This window comes from Bos indicus, chromosome 13 (genome assembly GCF_029378745.1).
Source record: "Bos indicus isolate NIAB-ARS_2022 breed Sahiwal x Tharparkar chromosome 13, NIAB-ARS_B.indTharparkar_mat_pri_1.0, whole genome shotgun sequence".
NCBI lineage: Eukaryota > Metazoa > Chordata > Mammalia > Artiodactyla > Bovidae > Bos > Bos indicus.
The window spans coordinates 75230711-75255969 of NC_091772.1; the positions used below are offsets into that span (position 1 = coordinate 75230711).

General features: G+C 45.8%; 1 protein-coding gene and 1 long non-coding RNA gene across 4 annotated transcripts in view; one reads left to right on the forward strand and one right to left on the reverse strand.

The window, feature by feature from the left end:
• Positions 1-19165, reverse strand: part of LOC109567803 (thyrotropin-releasing hormone receptor-like) — a 56349-nt gene extending 37184 nt beyond the window's left edge. Inside the window, exons 1-3 of one of the 2 annotated variants that reach the window (XR_011570248.1) lie at positions 17778-19165; positions 8866-8916; positions 6139-6225 (exon numbers count right to left, since the gene is read on the reverse strand). Coding sequence is in view for 1 of the 2 variants with exons in the window: in XM_070801804.1 (XP_070657905.1) it covers positions 8911-8916; positions 17778-18563 (792 nt within the window). In the remaining variant the exon portion in view is untranslated. Of the gene's footprint in view, positions 1-1985; positions 6226-8865; positions 8917-17777 lie in introns of those variants that run through there. The other variant, XM_070801804.1, reaches the window with a different exon arrangement.
• Positions 18033-25185, forward strand: LOC139186606 (uncharacterized). Of its 2 annotated transcripts, XR_011570250.1 has the most exons (6): positions 18033-18245; positions 21043-21156; positions 21917-22034; positions 22661-22740; positions 22982-23097; positions 25004-25185. It is a non-coding gene; the product is annotated as an uncharacterized lncRNA (long non-coding RNA). The 2 variants fall into 2 exon arrangements; XR_011570249.1 differs by having other exon boundaries at positions 21917-22740.
• Positions 25186-25259: the final 74 nt, after the last annotated feature.

The following is a 25259-nucleotide window of genomic DNA, read 5'->3' on the forward strand; positions in this document are numbered from 1 at the left end:
TCACACTTTTTAAAAAAACATCATGTCTCTTAGGCTAGTGTCTGCCTAAGAAATACCTAAAAAAAAAAAAAAAAGGAAAAAAGAAAAAACCTAAAAAAAAAAAAACCAGCTCCTGAAAGATTTTTGAGGTGATAATGAATCTCATTAGAAGTCTAAGTCGGACTTCTGTAATTACTTCAGCATGGTGAAGATCATTTATTTTTCTTAGGACGCTGGGCTTACAAAGCAGAAGTGATGTCCTCTTTGAGGCAAGGGAAGGAGCCCCGGATGCTGGAGAAAGAGGTGACGAGTGCTCCATGCCCAGGTAATTGACAAGGAACAAACATGTGGAGGCTGTCCCCACTCATACGCCAACTGGTCAGAGTGATCTGGATCCCCAAGGTGACGAGAAGCGAGCTCCCCAAAGAAATCCTATTTTACCCCACATTCGTTCCTCTCCCTGTACCCGCCTTGCTGTATCTCTAGTCTTAGGATACTAAATGGTGTGCTGGTAAAATTTTGAAACTTAAATGACCCCACGAAGGGACAGAAGTATGAATAGCTGAACTGGTCAAATAATTTATCAGTGATTAGAATGGATGGGCTCAGAAGAGTGTCCTGAAAAGCTCCCCCACTTTTTTTCCCAAGAAAGAGTTAGGGAGATTGTCTTCTCTCTATATTCAGATAAAAAGTTAATTAGACACTGAGTAACCCATGAAAAAAGTAATCAAGTTTACCATCTAATTGGAGAGAAATGACAAGCCCATCACAAATAGAAAGTAGAAATTGCCAGAATGCAAGATGACCCAGAAATTTCAGAGAAACTCTAAATTTCAGTGTATAATAGAGAGCATAGCTCACTAACAGACCTCTGAAAGTCAAGGGACAAAAAGTTAAGTTTGCCCAGATGGTGATCTGGGCTTTGGACATCCTCAGAGCTGAGTAAGTTACTGCTGCTGCTGCTGCTAAGTCACTTCAGTCATGTCCAACTCTGTGTGACCCCATAGATGGCAGCCCACTAGGCTCCTCTGTCCCTGGGATTCTCCAGGCAAGAATATTGGAGTGGGTTGCCATTTCCTTTCTCCAAGGCATGAAAGTGAAAAGTGAAGTCGCTCAGTCATGCCCAACTCTTAGCGACCCCGTGGACCGGAGCCTACCAGGCTCCTCCGTCCGTGGGATTTTCCAGGCAAGAGTACTGGAGTGGGTGCCATTGCCTTCTCTGGAGTAAGTTACTAAATGCTTCAAAAAATACTAAATGCTTATAAGCTGTAGGCATTTTGGAAAGTGAGCCTGTAATCCAGGAAGAAATTAAAAGGTTTTTATAAGAACTGTTCACTAGAATTCCAAGTAATCCTGGGCTCTCTTTGTTTTTAAAAACTTAGTAGGCTGACCCCCAACTTCTCTCCTACCCCCAGATTATCTGTGCAGATGAGTCATCTTTTGAACTTTCACCTCCATTCCATTAACATGTTGGTCTTTATCCTTTGTCTGGCAAAGTGACAGGAGGGCTAGAAGTTTTAGGTACAGAGAACGCAGCCAATCATATTGTTCAGTTTATAGTCAATAATCACTGTTGATTACTGAGAATTATATTATATGAGAATCCATTCTTTTGTGTTCCCTTCATCTGTAGCCTATGATTTCATTAATCTTCCTGTCCCATGACAACCAGTTTAATATCTTTTCTATGTTGTTTTCTATGCATATTTTATAAAAAATATGCACACCTTTTTTATAAAATACACATCACTGTTTTATATATGGCATTTTAATTTAAATGGCATGCTGTAAAACTTATCATTCCAGTTATCTTTGAGATCTTTACATGTTAAATATACACGTTTTCTTTTATAGTTCAGTGGCTTAACAGTGTTAAGTTTTCCTTAACAGTGGCTAAATCTCTCCAACTCATTCTGATCAAAATCTCATATGTTCCTTTAAGAACCTGTGTAATAATTTCTCTGGGTCACAGGGCATCTCTAAACAATTTCACAAATATTCTCAGATTTTTTTCTGGACATCTGTTAATTGTACAAGCATTAACATCTGTTAATTGTACAAGGTCCTCTTCCTGCATCTTACCAATGCCTGGTAATAATCTGCATTTTAATTGTTCTATTTTGACAGTAAAGTTACCTCCTTTCTTTAATTCTACTTTCTCTAATAGTAAGATGAAGCTCCCATGATATTCTTGCTATCCACTCAGTATTCAGCTTTTCTGAATTGCCTCTTTGCCCATTTCTAATGGTTTTCTCTTTTCTTTGTTGGAAATTGAATTTTCTTTTATGTTCTAGATAATTTTTGCTTGGTTTAAGACATATGAAAACTTCCACCAATCTGTCATTTGCCTCTTGATTCTGAAGCTTTTCTTGACCAGAAATCCTTCATTTTGATGTAATCGCATCCTTCACATTTTTGAGGTAGCTTTTACTTAATATCTTTTTGTCGTTGTTTAAGAAGCCCATTCCATCCTAGGTAACTCACATAGTTTCGTGTTAGCTTTGCGTGCGTGCTCAGTGGCTTCAGTCATGTCTGACTCTTTGTGACCCCGTGGACTATAGCCTGCCAGTCTCCTCTGTCCACAGGATTCTCCAGGCAAGAATACCGGAATGGGTTGTCATGCCCTCCTCCAGGGGATCTTCCCAAACCAAGGATCGAACCTGCAACTCCTACATTGCAGGCAGATTCTTTTACCACTGAGCCACTGGAGAAGCCCCTTGTTAACTTTTGAGGCTTAAAATTCATACTTACATCTTTAATCTCTCTGGTTTTGAGAGAGAGATTTTTGTACACAGTGTAAGAAATCAATCAGCCCCATTTTTTTCCTGGATAGTGAGCCAGTTTTTATGACACTATCTACCAAGTCATCTATCCTGTCCTCACTGACTTGTGATGCCATCCTTATCACATATAAGGCTGCTGCTAACCTGCTCAGTCGTGTCCAACTCTTTGCAACTCCATGGACTGTTGTTCGCCAGGCACCTCTGTCCATGGGATTTTTCAGGCAGAAATACTGGAGTGGGCTGCCTTTTCCTTCTCCAGGGACATATAAGATATCTATACAGATAAGTCATCTTCTGAACTTGTTCTTTTATTCCATTAATGTATGTGTCTGTTCTGTGTTAGTACCATGCTCTTCCTATTAGTTTCCTAGGGAGTATTCATTCATACTTGGGAGGTATTCCCATTGGTTCTTTTGTCTAAAATCAGTTACCTATCCATGGAATGGATTCTTCCACTGATATTTGTACTGTGTTTTAAGACTTTTACTTTATACTTTAAAACTGAGCCTCCTCCTGCTTTGGTTCTTTTATTAAAACTATTCAACATAACACAGCAAAGGCCAATATTCAAAGTCTCATAAATAACAATTATGACCATAACAAATATACATGACCTAATAGATGTGTGCAAAAGTGAATTGTTTTATGAACTAAATTAAGTGGCTATAATAGTTTAAATTGTGTGCAGTGTTTTATAATGATTACTCATTTATGAATGATATGGGAAAAGACCATGTTTTTAAAAGAACTGCTTGAAACACAACTAAGTTTATACAAGTGTTATTAATTCAGTCAAATAAACTTTCTCAATAAGGAAAAAAACTCAATAGAATACGAATACCAAGTCTGTAAGTGCATAAACATTTAAGATTGCTATGCTTCAGATTAACTGACCTCTTTATCATTATTAAACAACCTTACATATTTAGCATATAGGTATGGTCTCTGATTTTTTTTCATTCCTTTGGTTAAATCCAAATTTCATATGAGAGAAAATGTCTTTTTTTTTTTTTTTTTTTTTTGCTTTCATTTTTGAAAGGGTTTTGCTGGGCATGAACTCTGGTCAACAGATTTTTTTTTTCTTTTAATACATTAAAGATTCTCCTTTTTTTTTTTTTTTTTTGTTTGCAGTGTTCCAGTGAAGAATCTGATGTACATGTACAGCATCTTTTTCCCCCTCTGGCTGATTCTACAGTTTTCTCTGCATCACTGACTTTGAGCAGTTTGACAATGATGTCTTGGTGTGATTCTCCTTATGTTTGCTATGCTTGACTTCACTGGACTTCTTGGATCTGTGGGTTTATAAGTGTTCACTGGGCTTGGAAATTTTTTGGCCATTATTTCTTTAAGAATTTTTCTCTCTGGTCCTTCTTTCTCCATTTCTCATCTCTTTTCAGAGATTCTAGTTGCCCGTATATTAAGCCATTTGAAGTTGGCAAATCTTCTAACATTTTTATCCCTCTTTGGGGACTTATATTAATGGATGGTAATACTTTTCTTTGAATCCTGACTGTTCTAACTTTTGTGTTACATACTCTATTTCTTCAGTCCTTTTCCCTCCGGGTTCTCCAACAAGGTTTCCAACAATGTTGGAAGATGTTCTCACAGAGAGATCCTCCCCCAGTTTGTTGCTCAAAGGAAAGTATTTAAAGTCTAATTACTTTCACAAATTGCTGTATCTCTAGAGAGAAATTTTAAAGGACCTTAATGAAAGTAAAACTTTAATACTTGCTTAGAATCTCCTGTGGCTGCTTTTAGAGTCTTTAAACGTTGCTGGTTTGGTGATTACAGTGGCAACAAATCATTTTTCAGTTACAAAAAGAAGTATTTCTTTTTTTTTTTTTAAAGAAGTATTTAAAGTTTAAAGAAACTTTTCATTGGATATATGTTGATCACTTAAACTATTCTTGTACTCGGAGAACACTTCTCTCTCATTCCTCTCCTGGTAAACTCCAGCCTCTCGTCCCTCTCCTCCCGAGTCCCCAGTCACTGAACCCTTCTGTCCCCGCTCCACCACTAGCAGTCTCGTTTGCTGTGATGCCTGGCTTTAATTTTATTTTTCTCCCGCTGTCTTCCCACTAGCATGTCAACCAGCATTGGTGGATTATCATGCCCTTTATGAATCTGTGAGTACCTTCAGGCAGAACCCTCACCAAGCAAAATATCAAGAACTTTCTGTTTTTGTCCAGTGTTATGAATGTGACGACTGCAGCATGGCGTTTAGTTGTAGCTCGCAACGTGCTGAACACCAGCAAATTCACCAGGTAGAGAAAGCCCCCGGAGATGATGAAGAGACAAAGGCCTTCAGGCATCGAGCATCGTTTCCAAGGCGCCAAAGAATCAATACTCTGGATACACACCTTGAATGTGACCAGTGTGGCAAAACCTTTAACAGAGCTTCAAAGTTCATTCAACATCAGAGCACACACAGCGGACTGAAACCACAGAAGTGTGACGTGTGTCAGAGGGCCTTCCGGTTTCTTTCATCCCTGATTACTCATCAGAGATTTCATGCTGGCCAGAGACCACAGCTGACTCAGCATCAAAGAACTCCCACACAAAAGAAACTCTTTGTCTGTAGGTTTTGTGGAAGGGCCTTTCACAGTTTCTCAGAAAAAATTCAACACCAAAAAACTCATACTAGAAAGAAATATTACACATGTAATCACTGCAAAAAGGACTTCAACCCATATTCACAGTTTCTCTTACATCAAAGAGTTCACTCTGGAGAGAGACCCTACAAATGTAATGATTGTGAAAAATCCTTTAAAAGCCAATCGAATCTTAACAAACATCAGAAAATTCATACTGGAGAGAAGCCCTTTTCATGTAATGAATGTGAGAAGACCTTTACCCAGCTCGTAGATCTTAAGCGTCATAAACAAATCCACACTGGGGAGAAACTTTACAGCTGTGATAATTGTAAAAAGACCTTTGTCCGTTTTTCAGATCTAACGCGACATCGAAGAACCCATACTGGAGAGAGACCCTACAAGTGTAATGTTTGTGAAAAAACCTTTAAACATCAGTCAAATGTTATTAGACACCAGAAAAGTCATTCTGAAGAGAGGCCAGAGACGCCCTTTTCATGCGACGGATGTGAAAAGACCTTTCGCTATTACTCTGACCTTAACCGACATAAAAAAAGTCATACTGAAGAGAAACCTTATAAATGTAGTGAATGTCAAAAGGCTTTTAACCATAGTTCAAATCTTAGTAAGCACATGAAAATCCATACTGGAGAGAAGCCCTTTGTATGTGATCAATGTGGAAAAGCGTTCAGTCTAAATTCGAAACTGTCTCGTCATCTGCAAACTCATGATAAAAAGAAACCCTGACTGTAGAAGAGGCAGGGAGGCATTTAGAAATCACTTACCTTTTACTAGAAATCGAAAATCTAAACCAAAGAGATCAACGTGGAAAGGGTGTTAGCCAAAGTCCAATTCTTCTGCATGAATTCATCCTGTGTGGAATATTTTAGAAATTTAAATACAAGTTGAAGAAATGGGGAGATACGATCAGAGACATATTTTCTGTATTTCACTGACTCAGTTCTTTGAGCAAAAGCAGCTAAACGTGCCCAAGCAAAATTTGAACCTGAAAACAGCAGTTCCTATGATGGGAAGTAGACTCATAGGCAGCTTGAGGGTGGAGTAAAAAGAACAGACTCACTTTGCTGATTGTTCATTATGTATTTTCACTGGATGAGTAAAATCCTAGTTTTAACAGAGGTGGCTCTCTATTTTGTGTGGAGGGGATACAACTCTGATCTAGGCGTAAGTAAGGACCACAAAAGCCATTTCTTTGGAATTAAAACTTCAGAGAAGAAGAAACGTTGCCAGTGGACAATGAAAACAAAAGGTGGGTCATTATTTAAAAACCTAAAAGAAAGTTAAGAGGGAAGACATGAGAAATTTAAAGGTGGTGGGTCACTGGGCTACAAGACAATGTTTCTGCTCCTTGTCTAGATGGATAGAATTCATAGACATCCAGCTTCCTGGAGCAGTTGGCACCATTATTGAATGTATCCAGAGAACCAAGAGGAGACGGAGAGATGGCAACAATTCTATGACTTAGATTCAGGACTTAGAGAATCCATAGTAGTGTTATTCAAAATAAGTTGATTTCCTGTGTTCCCTGATAAGTAAGTCACAAGTTTTCTAGGGCCTGCTAACACTGGTGGGAAATGTTGCATACATTCAAGTCTTGTGTCAGAAATCTACACTTTTCTGAATCAGTTCCCATAATCATTGGTGGCAGCTTAGCCCTGTTCAGTCAAGTGGGGTTGGGAGTAGTTGAACATGTCTCTTTAGGACTGGTCTCAAGCCATAGAAATTGATGGAAAACATTCAGTTTCTTCTTTGTGGGTCGTTCTCTCATCTTTCTGACCTCTGCTTTCCCAGGTATTAGAGTATTATAGTGGCTGCCACATGGCTAAATTGTTGTGTAATCATTGGAGGCAGCTCCTCATCTATGTTCATTCCTTATGTGCTTTTTTTTAAATCTCTAAGAAAGGGTATGGACATAAGCTCACTTTTTGCAAATAACCTATAAAATTATGTGTCTGTTGAGTTATATATACAATGAAAATGCAACTGAATAAGTTTAAAAGATGAGTATAAAATATATGTGATCAATGCAATTATGAAAATGTAAAATGGTTACTGGGGTAAGGAGGGAAAAATGGGGCAGTTACTCCTTTGGTCTTTAAAATTCTGGTTTAGAGTCAAACTAAATGGAAACTATTCTATGTGTTTAAAATATATTAAGAATTTCCAACATGGCTCTTAACTCTGGAGTCTATATTATAAGGAAGAAAGAAAAAAGCTTAACAGAACAGCTTGTTCTAAAAAGTCTAGTATTCCAAATTTGCTAACAGACTCAATAGAAACCTAGATTCCAATAAATGTCTTTTTGTTGAGGGGGCAAGGCTTTCCTGGTGGCTCAGAGGTTAAAGCATCTGCCTGCAATGTGGGAGACCCGGGTTCGATCCCTGGAGAGGGAAATGGCAACTTTTTTTTATATCTGTTGCCATGATTCCTGGGAATAACCACTATAAATCCTAAGTCTCTAATTACATGAAAAAGGAAAAAGTTAGAAAATAAAAACAGGAAATAGCCATTATGCAAAAGTTAGGCCATTCAAAACATTCCTATTGGAAAGTTTCAGCTGAAAAAATTTCCTATTGGATTTTAACATTAAAACCACATAAGATATTTCTACTGTTTAAGAAAATAATAAGAGTTGTTGGTATGATACATGGAGAGAGAGCTAGAAATGCTTATATGGAGATTTAAAATGTCATCTAAACACTAACTTAGTGTGTACAACTTTTTCTTTTTGCTTTTAATAGTGAATTCCTTATTTAAATTGAGTTTTCACGGTCACACATTTGAGGACAGAATCCAACAGGGTGTTGACGTGAGCTACCCCCTGGCCCCCGACGAAAGATACACTAAGTCTTAACCCCCGCGTGCAGGAAAAACTCAGTTCTCCTGTGTTCTCCTTTACTCTTACACTACCACCACACTGACACTCCTTGCACCAGATATGTGGGGGGGTTTCCCACACCAAGCCATTCTGTGATATTGCTTGGGGGTCATAATTCAACCCAATTCTGACAACCTGAGGATTGTGTCAGACTAAGGTTAAGGGCCCAAGTCCCAAAAGACTGCCCCTCATCCCTAACTTCAAATCCCAAGTTTAGGTGGTCACCTGCTTTGGTAGGTTGGCTCTAAATCAGAAGTTCCTCTGACCGTACCCCACTCCCTGCTAGAGTTTGCCTGAGCAATTCACAGAACTTGCTTGAGCAAGTTGCTAGAGCAACTCAGGTGAACAGCTTATTGTAAAAGGAAATTAGGGATACGGACAAACATTCAGATGGAAGAGATGTGTAGGGCAAGGTACGTGGGAAGGGGCCTGGGGTTCTGGGCCTGTCATTCACCCAGCAACTCCACTTGGAAGCTCTCCAAACCCCATTCTGTTGGGATTTTTATGGAGGCAGCATCATCAAGCAGGCATGATCCATCCATGACCAACTCCATTCCTCAAACCTCTTGAGATCCACTCCAAAATGTGGGAAGTAAATCCCTAAACAACTTACCTGGGATTTGTTCATCTTCGAAGAAGAGAACCAAGAATGATGACATCAAAGCTGGATAAGAAAGAATGAAGAATGGAATCATGAGACAGCTAACACAGCAGCTCTTACTATTATTTACCAAGAAAATGGCTCTTTGATCCACCTGGTCCAAGAAGCACAGGAAATTACACAGTGAGGGAATATCCACTTGTCAGAATTCTGAAATGATCACGTAGAACTTTTTATACCGAGAAAATGTAAGTAGTGGGCTTGCTTCCCTGGTGACTTGGCAGTAAAGAATCTGCCTGCCAATGCAGGAGACTCAAGTTTGATCCCTGGGTCAGGAAGATCCCCTGGAGAAGGAAATGGCAACCCACTCCAGTATTCTTGCCTGGGAAATCCCATGGACAGAGGAGTCTGGCGGGCTACAGTCCATGGGTAGAAAAAGAGTCAGAGGCGACTTAGCAACCAAAGAACAAATGTAAGCGATGGTTTTCTATGGAATGAATCCGCACGAAGTGTCTTTTTCTCTTTAACACATCTGTACCCTTCCTTTCCCCTACCATTGCAATGCACATTTTTTCTTCTGAAAGCTGAACTGAGGCTTTCATGAATCACAATGATCATTCAATGGTCTTCGAATATGGTGTGATCACCCAGGTTTTGCTCACCCTGGAGAGGAAAATTCTGGCCCCCAAACTCTTCTTTCAGGGATTCTTCTGTTTCTGCCTTAAAATCCTAGGGAGAGGTTTCAGTTTAGAAATATGTTTTTCCAGGCGTGATTTCTGTCCTTGGGGCCTCCTGCTTTTTCCTTCACTGGGATGGTTTTGTTTCTACGTGGGCATAGCAGCCACATTTCCATCAGCTGGACTCTGCATTTGGACTCCCAGTGTTGAAGTGCCTGGTCAGCTGGACCTTTTCTAAAGTCCAATTAAGACTGCAGAGTGAAAAAAGCTGCAGGAGGCAGAACGAGCCTAGAAGCCTTGATTATACCTTGTTACCTAAGGGAAATAGGTCCAATGCTGTGATTTTCAAAATACATAGTGTAATTGCTTCCTAGGGCACACAGAAGGCAAGTCATCATGCCAGAAAAAAAAAAAAAAAACCAATGAGGGTAGGCAGGGGGGAATATATATTACAAAATCATGCACGTGTGCTAGGTTGCTTCAGTCATGTCCGACTCTTTACCACCCCATGGACTCCTGCCAGGCTCCTCTGTCCACGGGATTCTCTAGGCAAGAATACTGGAGTGGGTTGCCATGCCCTCCTGCAGGGGATCTTCCTGACCCAGGGATTGAGCCTGCATCTCCTGCATTGGCAGGTGCGTTCTTTACCACCAGTGCCACCTGGAAAGCCCCACAAAGAAAGCCCCACAATGAGACTGGGAGTAAAACAGACCTCACTAAAACAGATTTTTAAACAGTTTTAAAATTTACTCATTTACCAGGGAATAAATCACTTTAGCTCTCTGTAAATGAAGTTATAAAATGTGCTCCTAAAGGTGCGGTAATGCCAACTTCATAGCCTGGTTGGGTGGACTGAGTGAGACATCTAAAAATCTTTGTAACGTTGATTGCAAGGGATACAAGTCCGGAGTGTATTGTATTCTGGCTTGCTCCCTGCAACGTACTTTTTTTTTTTTTTACTGCACCAGGAGGCATGTGGGCTCTTAAGTTCCCTGACCAGAGATCCAACTCAAGCCCCCTGTGGTGGAAGTGTGGAGTCTTAACTCCTGGACTGCCAGGGAAGTCCCATGGGCTTGATTTTTACAAATGCTATCTCGTTTTACCTCAGAACAACCCAATGAGGCAAATATTATTCCTAGGCTCACTTTTCAGATGAGAAAACATGATGAATGTGAATAAGATGCCCTGGGAAGCAGTGCTGTACTGTGACAGGACCTGGTCTAAACACAAACACCGTGCTCTTAAAACCTCACGCAGCACAGCAGACATCAGCCCGGCCCCCCAGCCCCCTGAAATCTTTTCCGGTCAAATCTGCTCCCTGGCCATTCCTGCCAACTGAAGCTCACAATTTTTCTTACAATATATGCACAGTATAAAATAACTAATACAATGATTCTAACATTTGTTTCTATAATAAACATTCCTTCCCTTCCCTGCTGTTCTCCACTACTCTTCAACCCAGCCCAACAGGCTGCAGATCTAAGTTGCATCAGTGGAACTTTGGGGACAAGATTTTAGCTATTTGTTGTTTAGTGGTTCAGTTGTGTCGGACTCCCTGCGACCCCATGGACTGCAGCACATAGGGCTTCCTTGTCCATCATCAGCTCCTGGAGTTTGCTCAAACGTATGTCCATTGAGTCGGTGATGCCATCCAACCATCTCATCCTCTGTCACTGCCCCCTTCTCCTCTTGCCCTCTTTAGCCATGTACAAACCTTGCACCTTCACAAAGAACCTTCTTTTTTAAAAGGGGGGCTGCAGGGAGCGCCCGTCATGAGGCCTGCAAGTCAGGAGCTCTGCCCTCTGTCGCCTTGCCCTCGACCATCTGGGAACCCACCTCAGGGAAGGGATGCGGGCAGAGAGTGCGTCCACTCTCCGCGGGCCAAGGCCAGCTCCGCCCAGCCCTTCGCCCCCGGCCCCGAGGGCTCGGAGCTCCCTGCCAACCCTTTAACTTGCGGGTGCACCCGCTTCGCCCAGGTGACCGCGGAAGGGCGGGTTCCGGGCGCTGCAGGACTCTTTCCCCGGAATAGCCTACAGAATTGGAACGAAGAAAACTGGAAAGCACGGTAGGTAGCGCACTGGCAATGGCACATGCGCAGAAGAGGCCGCCGGGCCGTCCTCCCCAGGGTTCCCCAAGGGACCGTCCACGCTTTTCCGGACTACATTCTCCATGAGGCTCCGCGGCCGCCGCCCACAGCGGGGCTCCTTAGAGGAGCTTCTGCTGTCATTACCCGGCTTGGGTGATTGCCTGGAACCATTAATACAAAAAGAGTGCATATGAACTTCATCGAAGACTACAGATGAGAAGTGAAGATGACAGACTATGAAATGTCCCCCCAAATGCAAATGACTCCCCAGGCCTTATCTTTCTCTTAAACTTGTAGGAACACCAGAAGGGCTTCCCAGGTGGCGCTACTGGTAAAGAATCCGCCTGCCAATGTAGGAGACATAAGAGATGCGGGTTCAATTCCTCTATCCGGAAGATCCCTCGGAGGAGGGCATGGCAACGCACTCCTGTATTCTTTTCTGGAGAATCCAATGGACAGAGGAGCCTGGTGGGCTAGCTCAATAGGGTCGCACAGTCAGACACGGCTGAAACGACTTAGCATTAGCAGAAACACTAGAGGCTGATAGTCCCTTATTCTTCCTGCTGTTGTTCCCATTCAACATCAGAAAATGCACTGGGGAATATGCCCAGTGAGCATTTCACATGTGAGAAAGCCTTCTACCTTAGCCTGGATCTCAAAGGGGAGCAATCAGAAAAATGTGTGTTGCATGGTTGCCTGGCTTAGTGGTTTGGAAAGAGTAGGATTGAAGGAGTGAGTGCAGATAAGAATATTAGAGGAAAAAGAAGGAATTTATGGCGCTGGGCAGAAACTGTGAAGATCTTTGTGTTTGTATTAGTTTTCTATGACTATGTAACAAAGTGTTAACGACCAGGGTTCTTGGTCTCCTTAATCAATAGGAATTGATAAGAAGCCAGACAAGAAATTCAGGCAAGGCTTTATTGGGGCCTCTGCTGCAGCAGTGGGGAGTGAAGGCAGAGGGCACAGGTTAGATTCCTAGTCGGGGAGCTAGAAGTCCACATTCCTCTCAGCCAAAAAGCCAGACTATAACAGCAAGAGAAATATTGTAACAAATTCAATAAAGACTTTTAAAATTGTCCACACATAATATTTTTTAAAGAAATAAAGCATAAAACAAATCTATTAAGCATAATTCTGGTTTTTTTTTACATATACACGTTTAGATAAAGTTATGTACATTAAATACATATGATTGTGTAAATTTAGATAAAATTTAGAAAGATATTGCAAGAATGAGGGGGAAACAGGGAAAGGGGCTGGGGTCTTGAGTTCTATAGCTTCCTAGGTCTCCAACTCCAAGCCTCAGTCCTGTCATCACAGAACTCAGGGACTGGTCCTCGGAAGTGATGATTAGTCAGGGAGTCTAGCGGGAGGGGAGGGGAGAAGTAGGGGAAGCGTGGGAGAGGAGGGTAGATGGCCGGAGGGAAGACAGGAAAGAGAAGAAACCAACAAAAAGGCAGACGCGCAAGCAGATATTGGATAATGCAGTTTCCACTGTGGCCACTAGGTGGAGGTATCATCACAGATCAGTGGCCATTGAGGGCAGGTGAACTTCGTTGCCCGGGTAGAAGGCTCCCGCTGCTATTAATCTGCGTCGACTCCTCTGTGGTTGATATCCATTATTGTTAGTTGTTTCGCTTTTGTTTGGTCCTCCTGACATCTATACCACTTTTTCCTGATAACAAGCACTTCCATTTTTCTTTGGGGAACAACCTATTCCCATTAAGGTCTACCATACACTCACATAGGCTGTACACTGAACAACCTCATGGGATCTGTCCATTTTAGACTGCTGGGTGGTGCCCACTGGAACCGAGCAGTGCTCAGCCTGCACAACTGTCAGTGTCAGCCATTGAATGATGGTCCAGTAAGCTACCCATCCTACTTCTGGTCTAGGTGGAGTGGATTCATTCTGATATGGATGCCATGAAGTCACTGCCCAATTAATTCCTGCCATGTGGATCCCTGGAGTTATCCTGGTTACTATTCTTTCCAGCTCCAACCAATTCCTTTCTGATTTCATTAGGCAGAGATACTTTCTGTTGCCAACAAAGAACAACAAGTCACAATCTGGACCTCAAATCTTCCTCAAACTGGAAGCCAGATCTCAGCAATGGGTCTTGAGTATTAGGATTAAAACTTGTTTTTATTCATTATCTATTCATTTGTTGCTCAGCTGGTAAAGAATCCACCCGCAATGGGGGAGACTTGGGTTCAATCCCTGGGTTGCAAGGATCCCCTGGAGAAAGGGAAAGGCTACCCACTCCAGTATTCTGGCCTGGAGAATTCCATGGACTGTATAGTCCATGGGGTCATAAAGAGTCAGACATGATTGAGCAACTTTCATTTTCATTCATTCATTTACTCATGTAATAAATATTTGGGAGCACCTCTTAGATTTGTATATTTATTGAACTGGGAAACTGTTTTACTAAATACACAAATCTAGGCTGTCTGTGATATAAATAGTGATCCCTAGGGTGGTGCAGTGCACAGCTTGTGCACCTCTCCCGAACAGCCCTGGACACCACTCTCTCCTCCAATACCCATGTCTCCTCAAATGCATGGAGACCCCTTCACCTCAATAGGGGTAAATGGGGGGGTCTCGACGTGAAGTGGCAGGATCCCCTTCCTGTCTGGACATCACGTCCCCTGGTTTCTTCTAAGAGCCCAGTCTGCCCTGGGAACAGTCTCTGATGACCCTGTTGTAAACAGGGCTGGCCTCCTGGGGCGGGGGCTTGGGCCGGGCCATGTGGCACTGAAACAGTCCATGGAAGGCCTCCCGGAAACGCTGGGACATGAGGGCATAGACGATGGGGTTGATGGCGCTGTTCACGTAGATGCAAAGGCGGCAGAAGAGAAGGAAGCCGAGGTTGAGGTAGGACGGGCTCAGGAAGGAATTCACCACCACCAGGGCGCGGTAGGGCAGCCACAGCAGAGCGAAAAGGACCACCACCACAGCCAGCATCTTGGTGATCTGCCGAGTGAGACAGGAAAACAAGAAATTCAAGGGTGCCCAGGGAGAATCCTGGCTTCCAGGGCGCTCTGTAACACAAGAGTGTCCGGGCCTGGCCAATCTGTGATTGCACGCACGTCCTCACTTCAACTCCATCCTCACCGAGAAAACTGCTCTGCATCCTTCTCTGCTCTGCTCAAGGCTTCAGAAACCTCCCAGCTCCAATCCACCTCCAAAGCCTTTGAATGGGCGGCTCCCACATACTGGAAGCAAATTCACTCATCCACTGAGCTTCAGGACACGGTACTGCTGCCATCATAGGTGGACACCAGAACTGAAGGCGTTCATGCCAGTAAAGAGTGTACAATAGTGCCAGGCACATGAGAGATGCTTTTGTGGGTTTATTGTGGGTTTACTGCTGCTGCTGCTACTAACATAACCTCTATACCACTATTGCAACTGTGTGAGGTTCAGAGCGGGCACAGCTGGGTTAGAATCCTTGCTCCACCGCAAACCAGTTGTTTGGCCTCGGACTGTCCCTCTCTCCAGTGGCTTCTCCCCAACAGACCCAGCCACACGCTTCCTTCCGGCTCTTTCACTCACCCTGCCCCCTCCCTTCTGACTCTCCTTCCTGCCTTTGCTCTTGGCCACCTGTTTGCCTCTCCCTGCTCCCTCCTCTTCACTTCCTGAATCTTCAGATCTCCGCAGCACTTCCCTCAAAGCACAGACTAAATGAAGCCTCCAAGAGGAGTGCACACTGGAAGGTGTTTCAAAAGATGCAGTTTCTAAATTCTGGAATGAAATCGCCACAAGGGGGCGTCTGTCGAGGGAGCTAATACTGCGGAGGCTAAAGGCGCACACGAGCCCCGGACCCCGGAGTCCTCAGTGATCTCTCCAGAGACCAAAACACGGCGGCAAACGTTATGAGCTTCAACTGCTCAAATAGTCTTTAATGAGCTTAATGAGCTGCAACTGCTCAAATAGTCCTGTCACCGGTTCTGCGACCAGCAAACCCTGGACACATTCAATCAGCTCTGGGGAACAGGGGAGAGACAACTTTCCCATCAAGCTACCCTGGTTTTCCAGCGTAGGATTACTTCTTAGAGTTTGTGAGTTTAGTTCCTCTCCTAATAGGCTTGGCTCTGGCTGAGTCAATAAATTCATGTTATATAATATTCTCCAGGAACCATGAAAAATCACACAAATTCCCTAGAAGGTCTTGACTTCTGACTGTACCAAATTCAGATCCTGTTCCATTCTATTTTATGTTCACTTGGGTGAGAAATACCAGCAGGGTGGTGGGCTCTGGAGCCAGGTTTCAAATCTTGGTTCTGTCATTTACCAACTCTGTGACCTTGGGCAGCCCTTCTGTGACCCAGTTTCCTCTGAGATGATGACATATGATACATCATGGAGTTGGTGTAAAAACTCAACGTTATAAAAATAAAACATAAATGCCCCAACAAAACAATAGCAATAGGTACCATATATTGAACACTTACTATATGTCAGATTTATATTTACTACCATCCATTGAGGTAGATAGACACTATAATTATTTTTTTATTTTCCAGTGGAGGAAATCAAGTCTCAGCAAGGTGAAGTGACTTACCCAAAGCCACACAGCAAGACATTAGCAAAGCTAGGGGCCAGAACCTAGGTCTAGAATACTCTTTTCGCTTCTAGAAGTTTCGCCTACAGCATAGATCAGGCAGGATTTTGATCCCAGTCCTTCCAGGTTGAGCCTGAGAGCAGTAACAGTAGTAAATAAGTGGGAGGGCAGGAGTTGCATTTGTCTGGAACCTAAACTTTCTATTTCAGACCTGCTCAGCCCATGTCCTGCCACCTTCTCTCTAAAAACTACTTTGATCTAAGTTATCTGCAAGCAGGATGGGCCAAAGGGGCTTTTGGACGCAGCTGGAAGAGCCCCCCAACAGTGTGCCCATCCCAAGAGGCAGGGAGATGGCACAGATGGTTCTTGCCTGGCTCAGGAGTGATTCAGCCAGGACGAGGTGCCTCTGCCTCCCACATGAGCTGTGGGTCAGGGTGGAAGGCTGAAGATAAAGACCAGCTGGACCCAGAGAGCGCTCCTCCCACCTCCATTCCTGGAAACCCCGTGGTATGATGAAACTGCTGGAACAGGGGTGAGGATACAGGGATGGGCAGTTGGGTTCCTGCTCCCAGGTCCCCTTTTGTGTCACCTTGGTCACTCCCTTGTCCCCTCTGCCTGTTGCCTTGTCTGTAAATTCAGGTAGTAAACCTCCCAAACAGGAGTGATTTCAGGAACCATCAGATAATCAGGCACACAGCAAGCGCTCAGTAAATGCTGGATTCCTCCCCAGGATCCTTTCTCCTCTTGTGCTTTCAGACTGTCCACTGAAGCAGCTTTAGCACCAGAGGGTGTGGAATTGTCTTGGAAAGTCACTTCACCTCTCTGAGCCTCACTTTCCTCATCAGTAGAAGAAGGGAAATAACGGGTATGGTGGAGGGACTCACTGAGGAAGTATAATAATAAACCAACGTGAATTTAGCCTTTAGGGTCGGACTCTTCACGACCCCATGGACGGTAGCCTGCCAGGCTCTCCTGTCCATGGGATTTTCCAGGCAAGAATACTGGACTGGGTTGCCATTTCCTTCTCTACGGGATCTTCCCGACCCAGGGATTGAACCTGGGTCTCCTGGACTGCAGGCAGACTCTTTACCATCTGAGCCACGAGGAAAGCCCAAATTTGTGACATCAACTCTAAATGAATTATTCCATTTCTGTGGGCACTCCAAAGTGCTCCACATTGCCCTTATCTCGTACAACAGGAGAGGAAACAGGCTCAGAAAGGCAGAAGTGATCTCTCCCAAAACAAGCCCAATAAGTGTCACGACCTGGATTTGAGCTTGACTCCAGAGGGCTTCCCTGGTGGCTCAGACGGTAAAGAATCTGCCTGCAACGCAGGAAACCTGGATTCCATCCCTGGGCGGGAAAGACCCCCGCCCTGGAGAAGGGAGTGGCTACCCACTCCAGTCTTCTTGCCTAAAGAATTTGGACAGAGGCGCCTGGTGGGTTACAGTCCACGGGGTCGCAAAATCAGACACGACTGAGCCACTAATCCGTTCACTACATTTTTGACTCCAGAACAGCCCAAGGTGCCATCCACCAATCTGCTGCAGGCTCAGTACAGGAGTCTGAAAGAGCCGGGGAGGAGGGCCCTACCTGCTTCCGGGAATGGAAGGCACCTCTCCTGCTGTTGGAAGACAAGCGCCCTTGGCCAGCGGGGCCGCCCTGGTGCACAGAGCCCGACCGTCCGGAGTCGCCAGGAGGCAGCGGCCCCGCGAAGAGGACGCGCGCTATTAGCGCGTAGCACACGGTGGCCAAGCCGAGGGGCAGCGCGTAGAAGAGCGTGAAGTCCAGGAAGTAGACAGGCAGGTAAAGAGAGCGCGACACACGGTAGCCGCACTGCACCTGCACGCCGTCGGCGTACGCGGTCTCGCGCGTGTCCACCAGGAAGAGCCAGAGCACGCGGTAGGCGCCGGTGCCCAGCCACACCAGCGCCGCGATGCGCTTGGCGCGCGCCGCCGTACACAGAGCCTGGGCGCTCAGAGGGCGGCAGATGGCGAGGTAGCGCTCCATTGTGAACGCGGTGATGGAGCCCGTGGACGCGTTGATGCCCACGTACTGCAGGTAGGTGATGCCCAGGCAGCCGGCGTGGCCGAAGATCCAAACCTGGGCGGAGGCCGCCTCGGTCACAGCGGGCACTCCAGCCGCCAGGAGCACCAGCAAGTCCGCGGTGGCCAGGCTCACCAGGTAACAGTTGGTGGACGTGACCATGTGGCGGCTCCGGACCACCACCAGGACCACCATGGCATTCCCCGCCACACCCACGGCGCACACGAGGGGCACCAGGGTCAAGGTCACTGCCTGGACAGTCAGTGGGGGGCGGGGCATGAAGCCCGGTCCGGAGGAGTTTGCGCTCTCAGAGTGCTCGGCGGGCTTCTCCATGTGCCTCGGTCCGCGCTGCCCCGCGAAGGCAGCAGCGAGTTGGGAACGACTCCCAGGTGCAAAGGTGTCCTGGGAGAATCTCCCTGAAGGAAGCTGCGCGTCCCGGGGAGGAGGGGCGGGTCTCGCTGCTGTCTCCAGCTTAACTGGTTTTTCCAACTCCAGGCAGGGTCTCACTGCCACTGTGACGCTGGAAACTCGGAGGCATCAGGAATTAGGCTTGTGCTGCCCAGTTGGCGCGATCGCTCCCGGGGTGGGGTTGACTGCAGCAGAGCATTCTGGATTGTAGGGTCGCGCTCTAGCAGGGGACCGGGCACCCGAATGCCGCTTCCTTCAGGACCAGCTGCTGGAGCGCTCAGTTCTTACCTTTCCTCTCCAGTTCTGGAGGCTCAGGACTCTAGTCTCGGGGATCCAGTCGATGAAGCTCGGTGCGCGGACTGACGATCCTTTGCCTTTCTAACCTCTTCTCTCGGCTCTGCACGACCCCCGCAGGCAGGCTCCTCTACTGTTCCCTTGTCCTCTCCACTGATGCCACTTGGCTCATTCCGGTTGCCCCAGCCCGGCACCAGTTCTTTCCACCAGCTCCTGGCACCGCACGAGGTCAGATGGAGGACGCAGGGTGCGGTGGGGAACGGAAGTTGAAAAACTAGCAGTGCGCCCAGCTCGCGCGTCCCTACCCTGGGCTTTGCTTCCTCCCTTCTTTCTCTACGGGAGCATCTCCTCTGGACCTGGAGGTGGGCGGCGGGGTAGGGGAGGAGTCGGAGACCCGCTGGCTTCCCAACACAGTTCCGGGATCCTATCCTGCTCTCCCTGGCGGAAACCTCAGCCCTAATCCTGACAAATGGGGATCAGAGACCCAGAGCTGCGGGAAAGGAAAGCTACTTGCTCCTCTGGGCTTGGGCTGCTCCTGTCTCCTCCTAAACGTCTCATCTCCTTGTCACCTTTTCACTTTCTCTTGCTTGTGAACCAGTGAAGTTGCTCAGTCGTGTCCAACTCTTGGCGATCCCATGGACTGTAGCCTACCAGGCTCCTGCATTCATGGAATTTTCCAGGCAAGAGTACTGGAGTAGGTTGCCATTTCATTCTCTTGCTTACTTTTCCCAATTTTCTTTCCTTCCTCCTGAAGCTGACCTGTACATTCTTGGAGGGTGCCCCGCCCCACAAGAATCTCTCCCGTCTAGACGGTACCACTCACAGGGCACAAACCTGTTAGGAATCTTAAGCTCTGTTCCTGCTGCCGAAAAGATGCTTAAGGGTAGTTGAATGAATGAAAGGACTTGCCTCTTCATTAGAGGAAGCTCCTTGAAGGTGGGACCACACTAAGCTTCATAAGAGGCATAGAGGCTGCTTCCAGGGAGCCTAGCTTCCTGCCTGCACCTCGCAGATGCTGACAGTTGTTGCCCTGACGATCCGTCGATTATGCGCTCTAAAAAGTATTTGTTCATCTGTGAAATGGAATAATAATGATAGAACCCATTTCGGAGTGTCTTTGGGAAGCTCACATGATTGATGTGGGGAAAATCCATGTGAAACACTTAGCTGTGCTTGACTGTGGCAAGGGGCGAATATATGGGTAGTTACAGTTCTATCTCTGTCTATCCATCTATCTATCATCCATCTATCTATCGCTCTATCCCTCTCCTCCCCCTTCTTCCTCCCCTTCTTCTCTGAAGAGCTTGCTCTGTCTACAAATCTGATAAATGGACAAAGAAAGAATGAGAGGGAACTTGCCAGGGGAGTATTCTGGGAGCACCAGCCAAGATTCCATTGTCCCCATTTTCAGTCTTTATCACAAATGATGACTAATGTGTATGAAACACTGGGTATTGCCTGGCGATGCTCTGTGTGCTTTACAAATATGTAATTCTATACTCTCTGTGTCCTATGGGACAAGTATTATTAGATTTCCACTCTGCCCTGTTCAAATTTCTGACACACAATCCATGAGCTTTATAACATGGGTGGTTGTTAGATAATGATAACAGAACACAAGTGAATCAAACTGTCCTCAATTATCAGAAAGCAAAGACTATCAAAGTGGGAAGGGAAACCCATTCAGTAATTTTACACATGTGCACCGATGGTCTTCTGTTGTGTTAGGGACTGAGCTGGGTTGTCGTTATGAATAGTCAACTTAGAATTAGGCAAAGTGGCTTGATTGCTCCCATTTAACAGATGTGGAAACAGGGTTTTAGAGAGATGAAGTGATCTACTTGGTGTTAATTGACAGTAGAGATAAAGTAGGTGTTGGAACCAGATCTATCTGGTTCTAAACCTTCCACCAGACCCTGCCCTTTTGAAGGCATTTCAGTTAGGGGGCCACTGTGAACACAGAAGACTCAGTCCCTGGCTCCCTAGCCCTTATAGTGTAGTAAGGGAGGAAGACAGTAAGCAAATAGATAATTACACTTGTCAGAAGAGTTTTGAAGATACTACAGCAGTGTGAGTTGGAGAGCCGTAGTTTTTTTTCTTTTTCTTTTAGGTTGTGACCACACGGTGTACAAGTGGGATCTCAGTTCCACAACCAGTGACTGAACCCTCACCCCCTGCATTGGAAGCACAGAGTCCTGGTCACTAGACCATCAGGGAAGTCACGGTAATGCATGCCCAAGAAAGTGACATTTAAGCAGAGTTCCTGGTCATTCTATTTGTCCATCATCAATTCTATCCCAAACAATTCTAAGTTACTAGTTTTCTTTTCACTCAGTATCCACAGAAAATAAATTTTGTATAGTATCTCAGTATACCTTACACTCACACACACACGAGCTGAAACGATTTTTACAAAATTATGCTTGGGCTTACTATGAGCAACGTGTGCTGGTATTTTCTATTCTATTTTTTAGAAAGACTGGTTGCCATCTGTTAATTTGGTTCCTGATCCACGTTTTGTGACTCATCTTTTTGAAAAACATTTCAGCCAGTCTTGCTAGTCCCATCTCCCCTCCTAGTGCTCAGGGTGGAAAGAAGCAAGAGACTAATTCTAGTTAATGAATCATGAAGCAATCTTGCTGGTGGGGGGAGCTCTGGGGAGGTTATATTCTTATATAACCAGCTCTAGTGGAAGGGAGGGGTCGGGCAGAGAAAGAGAGAGGGAGAGACGGGAGGGGAGAGAGACAGGGAGAGAGTGGAGGGGAGAGAGACAGGGAAGGGGGGAGGGAAGACTCTAGGAGAGTCATGGGAGGGACACACCAGGGCATCTGCGGTCCGATGGTGGTGATGGTGTTACAAGAGGGAGCCTTCTTCCTCTCGCTCCTGTTTATTGCTGCATGAAGAACCTCTGATCTGAGACCTGAGCACAGGTAGGTGGTCTTGGTGTTTCACAGACTGCTCCCACCCTCCTTGGCTTCCTTCAGATCAACAGGGAAGAGACAAGAGCCCCTGAGAGCTGATGCTGCAGAGTCGCCCAGTCCTTGACCCGAGATTGGAACCCAGTACTTGAACTCATGTCTAGGATCACCTTGGCATTTCCAGGTGGGCACGGAGAAGGCAATGGCACCCCACTCCAGTACTCTTGCCTGGAAAATCCCATGGACGGAGGAGCCTGGTGGGCTGCAGCCCGTGGGGTCGCAAAGAGTCGGACACGACTGAGTGACTTCACTTTCACTTTTCACTTTCATGCATTGGAGAAGGAAATGGCAACCCACTCCAGTGTTCTTGCCTGGAGAATCCCAGGGACGGGGGAGCCTGGTGGGCTGCCGTCTATGGGGTCGCACAGAGTTGGACATGACTGAAGCGATTTAGCAGCAGCAGTAGTGAGGTGGGGCAGCAGAGTCGTTGGCCTTACCTGGTACCTTTTCCTCCCGGCGCTAATCCCGAGGATGGTCCTGGGGCAGCCAGCAGAGGGCGTTGGCTGCTGCCAGCTTTCCAAGTCCCTGGACCATTCAGCATCTCCGGCTGGAGACCCCAGGGCTCTCTCCACCACCTCAGTCAAGGGAAATTAGCACTGCCTCCCCCATCTGACTTGCTTTGAAGTCAGGGTAGGAGAAAGGTCAACATTCACATTTGTGACTCTGGGAAAAATCACATAATCCTCTCTGAACCTCAGGCTTCTCATCTGTAGACTGAGGATGACAATGGTCCCTTTGCTCATGTCACAGGGCTCTTGGGATAGAAGACAGAAGGAGGTTCCAGCCCTGTGTTTTCCAGTCTCTAGGCCAAAGAGGAAGGGGCTCCCGAGGTAAAGTGTGGGAGTGTCAGGAGGGCTGGAACTGGCCTTCACTCTGCTCCGTCCTTTTGGGCTGGGCACCCAGCAGGGAGCCCGGTGGGTGTCCTGAAAGGAGCTGAGCCTCAGACAAGTGATCTGACAACCTCCTTCTCATCATTTCTGTCCTTCAGAAACATCAAACTTGTCCCCACTTCACGGCCTTTGCACTTGCAGCTTTTCCTGTCTGGAATGTCCTTTCCCTTTCTCTTTGCAGGTCTGGCTCCTGCTTATCCTTCAGGCCTCAACTCAAAAGCTATCTCCTTAGAGAGGCTCTCCCTGGCCACCCCATCTAAGATTGCTCACCACCCTCTTTGTGACCCAAGTCTCCAGGTGAAATTATCATGCTAATTTATTTCCTTGTTTGTTGCCAGTCTTTCATCTAGGATGTAAGTTCCATAAGGAGCTTCGTGCGTCCCTTTTACCACTGACCTCAGCACAGGGCTTAATGTACAGAGTTGTCCAATAAATAATTGTTGAGTAAATGGAAGAAATGTTGGGCATCTCAGGTGGTGCTAGTGGTAAAGAACTTGCTGGCCAGTGCAGGTGATGTAAGTGATATGATTGTGATTTGATCCCTGGGTTGGGCAGATCCCCTGGAGGAGGGCAGGGCAACCCTCTCCAGTATTCTTGCCTGGAGGATCCCATGAACAGAGGAGCCTGGTGGGCTACAGTCCATAGGGTCACAAAGAGTCAGACAGGACAGAAGCAACTTATCACAGTACAGCACACAGCACATGAAATGTTGGTGAATTCCGTCTATTCAACTGGGCCAGACGCTTCTTTCCATGTGTGTCTCACATGGATAGGAGGAAAGTTCTGTTAGCCCCACTGAAAGAGAGGGAAAACGGCATACAGAAAGACAGTGATTTGTTCAGTGTCATGCAGCTACTAACTAAGTGGTTGAATCTGGACTCTGCTGTTTGTTAGATGTGTGACTTTGGGGAAAACAGTTAACCTCTCTGAATCTCAATTTCTTTGCCTCTAAAAAAAGTTAACAATACCATTGATCTCATACACTTCTGTGAGGTTTAATCCAGATGATGTACATGGGCGTTTTTATAGAGTTTGGGGCACATCTGATGGCGTGCTGGAGCCAGCTCATGAGAGCTAGTTGCAGTCATCTCTTCCTAAGTCCTCTTCGAGGAGGAATATTTACACCATGGAAATCAGCAAACACTGTATATGAGGGCTTTTTTTTTTTTTTTCTTAAAGAACCAGTTGTTAAGCATTTACTAGCAAACTCCCCACACATTGCAAGCACCCAGCAAATGGAGCTATTATTATCTGTAATGCACTCATTTTTATAGGGGCAAAAGTTCATGTAACACTTGGGAAATTTTTAAAAAATGTGTGGGTGAGTCACTGCCCACGCAAATGACAAGGCAGCTTTGTGAGAACGGATGTGATGGGGGCTGGCTGTTGTGGGAGACCAGTGTGCTTCTCGGGGATGAGGACAAACACCTTTGGGGAGTGGGTGGAAGAGTGGCTGGAGCATGGCCAGCTCAGTGCAATTGCTGACTCACAGCCGAAAAATACCCCAGAGCTGAGGGCGTGGGGGTGGAAGGGGCGGATGGCAGGATTTCTGTTCTCCATCCTTGTGAAAACCCAACCACCGGGATGTGCTTTTGCATGTCAGTTCCGTTAAAGGACGGATCAGAGGCGCTGGCTTGTAGCTCCACCTGTGTGTCCTCCTCCTGTAATGACATGTGACTGCAGGGAACCCGGCTCACTGGGCTCGCCTTGAGTCCTGGCATTCAGATAAACACTTTGGTAGCAACGTAGAGTGAAAGGGAAAGTAAGTTTATTTTTAGTGGCATTTCTGGAGAAAACCCCAAGGCGGGTAATACACCACAAAACCCCCTTTTCTCATCTCTGTGTCTCAGTATTTCATCCTCCAGGCAGCAACGTTATTAATATTTTCTCTTTCCCTCTTATTTCTAACCTGCCCGCCTCCCATCTCAAAAGTATCCATCTCTAGGGCAAATATGATACCCAATCCACTCTTCTTCCTAATATCCAATCAACCCTCCTTTTCAACGGGTTTTCAATTGGGTAAAACCTTAACCCGTAGCATTCAGTGGAGTAGAGGAGACCAGAATGGAATAGATAGACTGCGCTAGAATAGAACAGAATCAGACATGATTACATGGACTGGGACAGATTAGGACAGGATAGAGAACATCAAAGTGCATTGCACAAACTAAGACTAAACGTGGGGTCTTCCCTGGGGGTCCAGGTTTGATCCCTGGTCAGGAAACTAAGATCCCACGTGCTGGGGAGCCACCATGCCTACATGGGGCAAGTACTGAGGCTGCGCACTCTGGAGCCTGCGAGAGATGAATGAGTCCACGTGCCACAACCAAAGACCCCGAATAACACAAGGAAGATCCCACACGCCGCAACTCAGGCCCGACAAGACAGACAAATGAATAAATAATTAAAAAACTGTTTTTCATTAAATTTTTATTTCAGTTTGTGTGTGTGTGTGTGTG